Here is a 12,500-nt window from a genome sequence, read left to right as displayed (position 1 = left end):
TTTTCATCCATCCTGTGGGTAGGGGTGGGACGATTAGAAAATGTCATGTCACGATTATCGTGGGCAAAATAATCGCGATCCACGATATTATCGCGAGAATTAAAAAAAAACAAAAAAAAAAAACTTTTTTTTAGAATGCCAATAAAACACACTGTAATCACTTTAACTTAGATTTTGTTGTATTTTTATTGAATCATGTTAATAACATTAACATCATTTTAAAAACATCTTGACAAAAATCAAAATCTTTAATAAAATCTTAAATAAGGTAATGATAAATTATAAGGTATCACTGCATAAATAAAGGGAAAAAATACTGTCAAACAAAACTTGAACACTGACACTTTTCTGTCATCAAACTGAGTGCTAGCCTTGTGGCTTAGAGACTTGAAAGCTTCAAGATAGGTTAAAGTGCAAAAATGTCAACATGTTCACTTTTTCGGAGAGGTGTGCTCGGAGAGGTGTGAGTATGTGCCCACTGGCACTAAAATGTGCCCACTGGCACTAAACACTCTCTCTGAAGGAACACTAGTTGCAGGTATGCATAGAAGCCTGCGGGCAACCCTGGAAAGGTGAGGCAATGGACACGGGGCCGATGCAGCCATGGTGAGAACTGAAGGCTAGCATACGTTAGTGACTGACTGACAAGGCTGACTTGACAGTCACGTTACCCATGCAGGCTGAACAATCGCGAGAGACACATTTCTGTGAGGATATTCGCGCGCGGCTCATGTGAGAAATCTCAATTATATTACTATTTATTTATAACATACGATTATGACATCCTCCCTCTCGCCAGTTTGGGGCAACATAGACTTCTCCCCTGGTGCCACGGATAGGGGTTTCAAGCGGTGGGACAGCAAAGGGATGGTTACTATCGGACATTTATATGATACGGAAATACTACTTTCATTTGACCAATTATGTAAGAAATATGACCTACCACGAAATGAGTTTTTCAGATACCTTCAGATACGAAGTTGTTTAAATAGCCAAAAAGACACTGGCCTCTGTCACCAACCCTCTCCGCTGGAGGAGATAGTCTCTGCTGGAAAGACGAGAGGCATTCTGGGGCTTGGGTATAGAGCACTTTCAAAATATGATAAAGGCAAACCTGCATGTACGCCCAAAGACTGGAATAATGACCTGAACATTAATACTGATGAAGCAACTTGGTCACTAATATGGCAATCGGCAAACGACATCTCAATCTGTAATAGGACGAAGGAAACGCAATTTAGACTACTACAACGTTTGCAGATTACTCCCCAACTTAGACATAAAATGGATCATAACAAATCGGAAATGTGTACAAAGTGTATTACCGAGGTTGGGAGCTTTGTTCATTGTGTTTGGACTTGTAGATATATAGATGATTACTGGAAAGGTATAGTGGATAAAATTCATCTAATTCTAGATGTTACATTGGATAAGGACCCCATGTGTCTATTGTTTGGGTTGCCAGACAAACAACTTAAAAGTATGCATTCCAAAAGACTTCTGTGTATCTTCACTTTTTGTGCAAGGAAAAATATATTGCTGAAATGGATAGACTGCAAACCGCCTACAATAGCTGGATGGTACAAGGTCATTTTTGATATGATTCCTATGGAATATCTGACATATAGGTCGAAGTGTAAGATAAAGACATTCTATAAGATTTGGTCTCCGTTCTTAGATTATATTGGTACCAGACTGGCTGCCATTGTAATGAAAGGTTTGGTGGATTACACTCAAGAAAGTACACAAGACTAATGTGTAACAGATCTACAATGTATGGGTCACAATATTATTTACTGTGCTGGTGTTGTGCTGCCGCTGTGTTTAGGACTGTAAGACATGGATGCTGTCTCCGATGGGGGTGATCCTCCCATATATTATGGCATTTGTTGTGTCATTTTCTTTTCTGTTTATTTCTGATATGTGACATTGCCTCCTCCCCCACTGTTTTTTTGTTTTTGTTTCGTTTTTAAACATTTTCTGTTTATGGACAATGTACTGCATAACAAAGTGCAAAACTAGTTTTCTACTATTAATGGGACAATAACCTCCCCCACGGATACTAGTTGTTGTTGTTATGTCCTGTTGTGTACATGTCTCTGTGAAACTCAATAAAAATATTAACCCCCCCCAAAAAAAACACACATAGGTCACATACATTAATACATACAATAAAAACAGACAGACAAAGCAGTGTTTATAAAATGTAGTGCCTATTTAAAAAGTCCAGTCATTTAAAAATAATAATAATTTAAAAAAAAAACGATTATGACGATTATTCAACTAATTAAAATTCTCCACGATAAAGTTATCGCGGGTGTTTTTATCGCGATTAACGATAAACACGATAATCGTCCCATCCCTACCTGTGGGACGGGTCGTGACTCGCGAGCTCGGGGAGCACCAAGCAGCATCCCTAGGTGCTCCTCTGAGCACTGGCCCCAAAAAGTTATGTGCACCCCTGATCATTGGGCACAATTAGGACATGTTCACTATGGGGTGTACTCACTTTTGTTGCCAGCTGTTTAGACATTAACAGCTGTGTACTGGGTAATTTTCAAAGGACAATAAATCTATACTGTTATTCAAGCAGCACACTGACTACTTTAAGTTATATCAAAGTTTCAGTAGGATAATGTTATTCCCTGAAAGGATATAACAGAATATTTGCAAAAATCTAAAGGGTGTACTCACTTTTGAGATATACTGTAATTGACAGAGAAGCCAAAGTGCTCCCATACATGGGATTTAAATGACGAGGGAGGCATTTCGAGTTCTTCTCTGTCGCCAACATTAGCAGCATGATACACTTGGGCTGCGTTCGTAAATTTGCTCTGAGAGCGCCGGAGAGCACACAACGCAGCCTTGTTGTTCTGGATTTTTTTCCCCATTATCAACCTATCATTGCGCTTTAGAGTAAAACAAAGCACGCAACTGTCGCGTCTATCTTTTCATGGAAACTCTACATTGTGATTTACAAGGGATATTAACTAATATTAAGTAATATTATTACTTGGTTACATTTTGCAATTGATCCGCGGTACACATGCGTGCCGAACCGTGGGGGGCGATCCGTACGGATCACGGATTATCCGTGATCCGTTACACCCCTACTTATTAATAAAGATTTGAAAATGTATGATAACCATCTTATTATCTTAGTTTACTGTCATTTCAATGCATTATAGACATTTTCTTTACAACAAGCATAACAAAACTAAGTTTTTTGATCGCTATTATGCCGCTATGAGTACACCGACCAACGCGACGCGACGCGACGCGACCAACGTAGAACTATACATTGGGAGAGCCCTTGCGTAGCCTACGGCGTAGGCGCGCGTAAATTCGACGCAGAAGCATTAATTGGGCTTAAGTCGGGGGTGATCTCTGTCTGTCCTCCCTGCAGACGGTGTCCCTGGACGGCAGCATGTTCTCTAAGTCGGGGGTGATCTCTGTCTGTCCTCCCTGCAGACGGTGTCCCTGGACGGCAGCATGTTCTCTAAGTCGGGGGTGATCTCCGGGGGGTCCAGCAGCCTGAGGAGCAGCGCGCGGCGCTGGAAGGAGAAGGACATGGCCCGGCTCAGAGACCGCAAGGAGGCGCTGACCGCTGAGCTGCGCGTGAGGCTGCACGCCGCTGCACCACCTGCACACACACGCTGCACCACCACCTACACACACACACACTGCACCACCACCTACACACACACGCTGCACCACCACCACCTACACACACACACGCTGCACCACCACCACCTACACACACACGCTGCACCACCACCTACACACGCACACGCTGCACCACCACCACCTACACACACACACGCTGCACCACCTACACACACACACGCTGCATCACCTACACACACACACGCTGCACCACCACCTGCACACACACACGCTGCACCACCACCACCTACACACACACACACGCTGCACCACCACCTACACACACACACTGCACCACCACCTACACACACACACACGCTGCACCACCTACAAACACACGCTGCACCACCACCGACACACACACACGCTGCACCACCACCACCTACACACACACACACGCTGCACCACCACCACCTACACACACACACGCTGCACCACCACCTACACACACACACGCTGCACCACCACCTACACACACACACACGCTGCACCACCACCACCTACACACACACGCTGCACCACCACCACCTACACACACACGCTGCACCACCACCTACACACACACGCTGCACCACCACCTACACACACACGCTGCACCACCACCACCTACACACACACACGCTGCACCACCACCACCTACACACACACACGCTGCACCACCACCACCTACACACACACACACGCTGCACCACCACCTACACACACACGCTGCACCACCACCTACACACACACACGCTGCTCCACCACCTACACACACACACGCTGCACCACCACCACCTACACACACACACACGCTGCACCACCACCTACACACACACACGCTGCACCACCACCTACACACACACACTGCACCACCACCTACACACACACGCACACACACACACACACACACACGCACACACATATTAACACTAGAACGGCCGTGAGTAAATGTTTTTAAATATCTTTGCACTCGATCAGATTTCAGGACCCCTCCTTTCATGACTTGTCCTAGATATGTGCGTTCTACCACCCAGTATCCTTACCTTTTCTAAATCACATCAGGATAAGCTAGTATGAAGCTATTTTGCAGTTTTTCGGTGTAGGAGGCAGGCTGATTTATGAGGTATGACCCTGGTCATGTGACAGGGTCTGATGAAGCTGAGGCGTAAGGAGGCGGAGCTTAAGCAGGTGCAGGTGCAGGCCCTGGGGGTCCAGACCAGGCTGAAGTACTCCCTGTCAGACCTGGACCGGCTCTGCAAGAAGGACGTCGCCGCCTGCCAAGCGGTAACCCCTGACCCCTGTGATGTCATACTGACCCCATGTGATGTCATACTGACCCCCTGTGATGTCATACTGACCCCCTGTGATGTCATACCGACCCCCTGTGATGTCATACCGACCCCCTGTGATGTCATACCGACCCCTGTGATGTCATACTGACCCCCTGTGATGTCATACTGACCCCTGTGATGTCATACTGTATATAGAGAGAGGGAGGGAGAGGGAGGGAGGGAGAGAGAGAGAGAGAGAGAGACAGAGAGAGAGAGACAGAGAGAGAGAGAGAGAGACAGAGAGACAGAGAGACAGAGAGAGAGAGACAGAGAGAGAGAGAGAGAGAGAGAGAGAGAGAGAGAGAGAAAATACAGAGAAAGAGAGAGAGTTACAGACCAAGAGCAGGTGACAGCGTTCTAAGACTCTGTTTGGTCCCTGATTCAGGAGGTCTCCAGACTGCAGTAACAGTGTTTGGTCCCTGATACAGGAGGTGTCCAGACTGCAGTAACAGTGTTTGGTCCCTGATACAGGAGGTGTCCAGACTGCAGTAACAGTGTTTGGTCCCTGATACAGGAGGTCTCCAGACTGCAGAGTAACAGTGTTTGGTCCCTGATACAGGAGGTCTCCTGCCTGCAGTGTACCAGGCGTTACCTGGCGTCTTACGTCCAGATGCAGAAGGACAACGTGGAGCTGAAGGACGTCGACATACGGACCGTCAAAGCCAAGCTGGACCAGGTCAGTGCTGTTATCACAGCTTAGGTTTAGTTAGGGGGGTTAGGGGTAGTTAGGGGTAGTTAGGGGAGTTAGGGGTAGTTAGGGGTAGTTAGGCGAGTTAGGGGTAGTTAGGGGAGTTAGGGGTAGTTAGGGGAGTTAGGGGTAGTTAGGGGAGTTAGGGGGAGTTAGGGGAGTTAGGGGTAGTTAGGGGGAGTTAGGGGGAGTTAGGGGAGTTAGGGGGAGTTAGGGGAGTTAGGGGAGTTAGGGGAGTTAGGGGTAGTTAGGGGAGTTAGGGGAGTTAGGGGTAGTTAGGGGTAGTTAGGGGAGTTAGGGGGAGTTAGGGGGAGGTAGGGGGAGTTAGGGGTAGTTAGGGGAGTTAGGGGGAGTTAGGGGAGTTAGGGGGAGTTAGGGGTAGCCCGGCTAGAGCAGGCCAGTGCTGTTATCACAGCTTAGGTTTAGTTAGGGGTAGTTAGGGATAGTTAGGGGGAGTTAGGAGTAGTTAGGGGAGTTAGGGGTAGTTAGGGGAGTTAGGGGTAGTTAGGGGAGTTAGGGGAGTTAGGGGTAGTTAGGGGTAGTTAGGGGAGTTAGGGGTAGTTAGGGGAGTTAGGGGAGTTAGGGGGAGTTAGGGGTAGTTAGGGGAGTTAGGGGAGTTAGGGGAGTTAGGGGTAGTTAGGGGAGTTAGGGGAGTTAGGGGAGTTAGGGGGAGTTAGGGGGAGTTAGGGGAGTTAGGGGTAGTTAGGGGAGTTAGGGGTAGTTAGGGGGAGTTAGGGGAGTTAGGGGTAGTTAGGGGAGTTAGGGGTAGTTAGGGGGAGTTAGGGGGAGTTAGGGGAGTTAGGGGTAGTTAGGGGAGTTAGGGGTAGTTAGGGGTAGCCTGGCTGGACCAGGTCAGTGCTGTTATCACAGCTTAGGTTTAGTTAGGGGAGTTAGGGGTAGTTAGGGGTAGTAGGTATGGGTAGTTAGGGGTAGTTAGGAGTAGATCGGCTCTAAAATGAGTAAACAGAAATCAATCTAGTATAATTTGGGTATAATAGATGCGAGAGGTTTCGTGCTTCGTACGTTTAACAGTTTTAACCGTTGTGGGGTATGGTCTCTCATATCGTTAGCCTCATAGCATAGTTGTCATATTTTGGCCAAATGGAGATATCTGACTAACTCTACTCTCCTAACACTGCTGATTCACTGTGCATTATTGCCTCTATGACATCAGCCTATCAGAATGCTTGTTACATTCCAAAATCACTATCTGCCCAAGTCATCTCTTTGACACAGGCATGTTTGACACTACATACAAAGATGGCTCGGCTGACCACAAGTGAAGCATGACTTAGGCTATTATGCTACGAGGCTAACGCTATGTGTGTGTGCAGTTGGAGGACCAGGGGCCGGATTCACCAAGCGTTTTTAAGAACAAATTTGTTCTTAAGAACACAATTTGTTCTTAAGACAAAACTTAAGAAGATTTGGTATTCCCGAAGAAAATCTTATCTTAACTTTAGTTTTTTCTTAACTTTCTTCTTAAGATTTTTCCTAAGATAGAACTTAAGAACAAATGAGATTCTCCAAAACAAAGTTCTTAGATTTCTTCTCAAATGTCTTCTTAACTTTAAGAGAAGCTCTCACCTGTCTTAAAGCAGCTAAAGTGAAAGGTAAGTCTTACTTGAACAATTTTGTATTGCATTTATTTGATTTTATTAATATTTAGTTTAGCCCTAGACAATGTGTTAACACATATTGTTAATTCAAGTTGGTCAGAGTACTTTTGTGTGAATGTTTTGTGTGAATGTGTGAATGTCTATCACATGTTTGTATGTTTGAGATATAACTGAAATGGGCCTTTCAGCCTGTGTCACATGTAGGCCTATTCCTAGATTACACCACAATGTACTCAGAAAGTAAATCAAGGAGGCAGTTGTTGTATTTGATGTATACTACTTAATTAATCATTATGAACATGTTATTTAAGTAGGCCAAGTAACTGAAACAATGTCCTTACTATTATTTATTTTATATTCACATTTTAGATGGAAGTTCTTCATAAGTTCAAAAGAGAGAGAGAGAGAGAGACACACAGGTGTAAAAATCACAGTTCAAAATCTAAGAACTTCTTAAGTGAGAAAACTAAGAAGTTCTTAAGACATAGGACAATTCTTAAGAAAAAAATGGTGAATAGCGTTTAAGAACATTCTTAGGAACATCTTATCTTTTTTCTTAAGAATTGTCTTAAGAATTATCTTAAGAACACTTTGGTGAATCCGGCCCCTGGTGTTCTCAGACTGGTGTGCTGCTGGTCTCTCTAACGTGTCTCTCTCAGCTGGAGGACCTGGTGTTCTCAGACTGGTGTGCTGCTGGTCTCTCTAACGCAGTGGTTCCCAAACTTTTTCAATCAGGCCCCCCTTGGGTAATTGGAAATATTTTCGAGCCCCCCCTAACCCGGTTCCCACCTAGATTGATATAATTAATTGTATAAAGTTGTAAAAACATTACATTTTCTCTTCTAATAATAACAAGACACATACAGTATATCCAACTATAGTTTTATATTTTATTATGGTTTGAAAAGGAACATAAGTGCTTGGCAAATGATCCTGTGCCACTGAAATATTCAACATATCAACATTAACTAATTTCTACTGCATCACTATTCTTACTCCTCACATTTCTATCACAATTACGATCAATGACTTGTGTGTGCTTGCTTTGCCTTGCAAATCTTCTCAAAGCGGGGTTGTTGTTTTGAGACTGCCACTCTCAGTTCATTCTCAATGTTCAACTTCGACCTGTATTTGCTTTTGATAGCAGCAACAGCAGAAAAGCCTATCTCACACAGGTACGATGTTGCAAAAGGCAGCAGTATTCCCACAGCTTTCTGTCCAATGAGAGGGTAGTCCTTCTCCACTCCAATCCAAAACCCAGCCAAAGTCGTGGATGTGAACTGCAGCCTCATGGTTGACTCTGAAGTCATGTCGATGTACTGTTCCTCTTCCGCAGTGCTGAACATGGCAGGTGGTGGTGCAACAAATGGATCTCTAATCCAGTCGTATTTGGCACTGTCATCCACAGAGAAGTATTTCTGGAAGCTTTGTTTCAGGGCTGAGATGTGCTCTCTCATACATGGAACCACTGTGCTCTGCAGCTCATTGGTCTCGATGAATGCCTTCAGATTCCCAAATGAGTCGATGTCCCCCTGTTCAAGTCTCCTGCCCCACATGTCCAGTTTCCGTGTGAAAGATTGTATCCTGTCTGCCAGATGTGGAAGGTGTGTGTTGTTGCCCTGCAACTGTAGATTCAATTCATTGAGCTTCTCAAACATGTCGCTTAGGTAGGCCAATTTCATGAGGAAGTCTTCATCATTAAACTTGCTGGCAAGTTCGTTCCCTTCCTCCTCCAAGTAGATTCGGATCTCATCTTTCAGCGATAGCACCCTGGACAGCACCTTTCCGCGAGAGAGCCAACGCGACTCGCTGTGAAATAGCACGGCTGTGTGCTCGGAGCCCATCTCCTCGCACAAAGCGGAAAAAATGCGAGCTTTCAGTGGTCTTGTTTTTATGTAATTGACGGTGGTGATAACATGAGACAAAACGTCATTCAACTCTGGACTCAGCTGCTTTGACGCGAGTGCCTCCCTGTGTATTATGCAGTGAGTCCACACTGCTTTCGGTGCAACGCGCTTGATGAGCGTCTGGAGCCCTCCCCGTTTTCCTGCCATGGCCTGGGCACCGTCGGTGCATATCCCCACACAGTCCTCCCATTTCAGATCGGCTTCACTCAGGTATTTGTCTATGATTTTGAACAGTTCATCAGCTGTTGCTCTGTTTGGGAAATAGTTGCAAAATAGCAAATCCTCGCTCAAACCCTCCGCATCAATGTATCTGACATACGCTATTAACAGACAGTCCTTGTTACTATCTGTGGCCTCGTCTACCTGGAGCGCAAAGCGTTGGTCTTTTATTTTCTCAACAAGCTGCTCTTTCATGTCTTCTGAGATGTCATTGATGCGTCTCGCAATAGTGTTGTTTGACAGGGGGATAGCTTTGAGTTTTTGGGCTGTTGCCTCGTCTATCATATGTGAAACCATATCTATTGCAGCAGGGAGTATTAACTCCTCAGCGATGGTGTGTGGTTTTTTAGACTGGGCGATACGATATGCCACTTTGTAGGAGGCAAGTTGAGCATTAGACGTAACAGATGCTGTTTTAACGAAACGGCTCTGCTGACCACGGTATTCTTGGAGTTTTCTCTTGAAGAAATCGAGGGGCTTCTTCACATCAGTCGGGTGTGTGGTCTCCAAGTGACGTTTCAACTTGCTAGGCTTCATGCTTTCTGCCGCTAAAGTTTTGAGACAGAGGACACACAGTGGTCGTTCCTCCGCACCGACCACATTAGACGTGAAGCCCAGGGAGAGGTATGTATCGTCATACTTTCTTGACTTTGGCTTTGGGACGTTTGTCATGGGCTCCTTCGCTTTTCGTTTAGCTTCTGGCTCTTTCATAAACTTATCCATTGTTGTTGTTGCTGCTAGATAGCTGGAGGAGGGAGTGCGCGCGTCAATGACGTGAATGGAGCGCGCGTCAATGACGTGAATGGAGCCCCCTCGCTGCCTCTTTGTTACAGTTTATGGCCTGCGCTCCATTCAGGTTCTCATTTTTATCATCCAACGCCCACAACACCCCTGATGGTAACCTTAAGCAAGCAGTGTTTGTTTACAGCTCTTGTGTGTGCATTTTTTTCCCCTCCCATTATTTCTGCGCCCCCCCTGCAGTACCCCCGCGCCCCACTAGGGGGTCGCGACCCACAGTTTGGGAACCGCTGCTCTAACGTGTCTCTCTCAGCTGGAGGACCTGGGGCCGGATTCACCAAAGTGTTCTTAAGATAATTCTTAAGACAATTCTTAAGAAAAAAGATAAGATGTTCCTAAGAATGTTCTTAAACGCTATTCACCATTTTTTTCTTAAGAATTGTCCTATGTCTTAAGAACTTCTTAGTTTTCTCACTTAAGAAGTTCTTAGATTTTGAACTGTGATTTTTACACCTGTGTGTCTCTCTCTCTCTCTCTCTTTTGAACTTATGAAGAACTTCCATCTAAAATGTGAATATAAAATAAATAATAGTAAGGACATTGTTTCAGTTACTTGGCCTACTTAAATAACATGTTCATAATGATTAATTAAGTAGTATACATCAAATACAACAACTGTGTAGTTTATTTGTACTTAATAATGGGCCTATAATGTTTGCTATGAAGAAATGTCTCCTGACTGTGGGGTTAGGGCAAGGTATTTATGACCTCCTGGCCTCTCCCCCTGACCTGATAGGACCACTGGCTGTGACTGCATTTTGACTTTGTTTATAAGTAAGGGTGTGGGCTCTGGTCCTGTCTCTCTTCTCTCCCACCTCTTGACCAAGCAGCTCCCCTCTCTCTCTCTCTCTCTCTCTCTCTCTCTCTCTCTCTCTCTCTCTCTCTCTCTCTCTCTCTCTCTCTCTCTCTCTCTGTGCCTGACCCAGCAGCTCCTCTCTGTCCCCCTCCCCCTCTCTCTCCTCTCTCCCTCTCTCTCTGCCAGACCAGCGTCCAGCTTTGATGTCTGTATACTTTTGTATTTTGAATAAATGGTCTTAACCTGCTCAATAACTATTCTTCATTTTAGTAGCCAACAGGTTAGAAATATACAACAACTGCCTCCTTGATTTACTTTCTGAGTACATTGTGGTGTAATCTAGGAATAGGCCTACATGTGACACAGGCTGAAAGGCCCATTTCAGTTATATCTCAAACATACAAACATGTGATAGACATTCACACATTCACACAAAACATTCACACAAAAGTACTCTGACCAACTTGAATTAACAATATGTGTTAACACATTGTCTAGGGCTAAACTAAATATTAATCAAATCAAATAAATGCAATACAAAATTGTTCAAGTAAGACTTACCTTTCACTTTAGCTGCTTTAAGACAGGTGAGAGCTTCTCTTAAAGTTAAGAAGACATTTGAGAAGAAATCTAAGAACTTTGTTTTGGAGAATCTCATTTGTTCTTAAGTTCTATCTTAGGAAAAATCTTAAGAAGAAAGTTAAGAAAAAACTAAAGTTAAGATAAGATTTTCTTCGGGAATACCAAATCTTCTTAAGTTTTGTCTTAAGAACAAATGTTGTTCTTAAGAACAAATTTGTTCTTAAAAACGCTTGGTGAATCCGGCCCCTGGTGTTCTCAGACTGGTGTGCTGCTGGTCTCTCTAACGTGTCTCTCTCAGCTGGAGGACCTGGTGTTCTCAGACTGGTGTGCTGCTGGTCTCTCTAACGTGTCTCTCAGCTGGAGGACCTGGTGTTCTCAGACTGGTGTGCTGCTGGTCTCTCTAACGTGTCTCTCAGCTGGAGGACCTGGTGTTCTCAGACTGGTGTGCTGCGGGTCTCTCTAACGTGTCTCTCAGCTGGAGGACCTGGTGTTCTCAGACTGGTGTGCTGCGGGTCTCTCTAACGTGTCTCTCAGCTGGAGGACCTGGTGTTCTCAGACTGGTGTGCTGCTGGTCTCTCTAACGTGTCTCTCAGCTGGAGGACCTGGTGTTCTCAGACTGGTGTGCTGCTGGTCTCTCTAACGTGTCTCTCAGCTGGAGGACCTGGTGTTCTCAGACTGGTGTGCTGTTGGTCTCTCTAACGTGTCTCTCTCAGCTGGAGGACCTGGTGTTCTCAGACTGGTGTGCTGCTGGTCTCTCTAACGTGTCTCTCTCAGCTGGAGGACCTGGTGTTCTCAGACTGGTGTGCTGCGGGTCTCTCTAACGTGTCTCTCTCTCAGCTGGAGGACCTGGTGTTCTCAGACTGGTGTGCGGAGGTGGGCGTGGCCAACGTCAGGCAGTACGAGCAGGAGCAC

General features: G+C 45.3%; 1 protein-coding gene across 1 annotated transcript in view; it reads left to right on the top strand.

The window, feature by feature from the left end:
- Positions 1 to 12,500, top strand: part of LOC308164191 (structural maintenance of chromosomes protein 1B-like) — a gene marked incomplete at both ends in the record, with an annotated part of 49,253 nt that overhangs the window by 22,328 nt on the left and 14,425 nt on the right. The window contains 5 exons of the mRNA XM_080538334.1: positions 3,472 to 3,618; positions 4,795 to 4,932; positions 5,494 to 5,655; positions 12,064 to 12,159; positions 12,363 to 12,500. The exon at positions 12,363 to 12,500 is cut by the window's right edge and continues 32 nt beyond it. Coding sequence (XP_080394460.1) covers positions 3,472 to 3,618; positions 4,795 to 4,932; positions 5,494 to 5,655; positions 12,064 to 12,159; positions 12,363 to 12,500 — 681 coding nt within the window. The remainder of the gene's footprint in view (positions 1 to 3,471; positions 3,619 to 4,794; positions 4,933 to 5,493; positions 5,656 to 12,063; positions 12,160 to 12,362) is intronic.

The sequence above is a fragment of the Nansenia antarctica genome (genome assembly GCF_963989245.1).
Source record: "Nansenia antarctica genome assembly, chromosome: 8".
NCBI lineage: Eukaryota > Metazoa > Chordata > Actinopteri > Argentiniformes > Microstomatidae > Nansenia > Nansenia antarctica.
The sequence above is the reverse complement of the archived record's forward strand: the minus strand, read 5'-3'. Positions and strand labels throughout refer to the sequence as shown.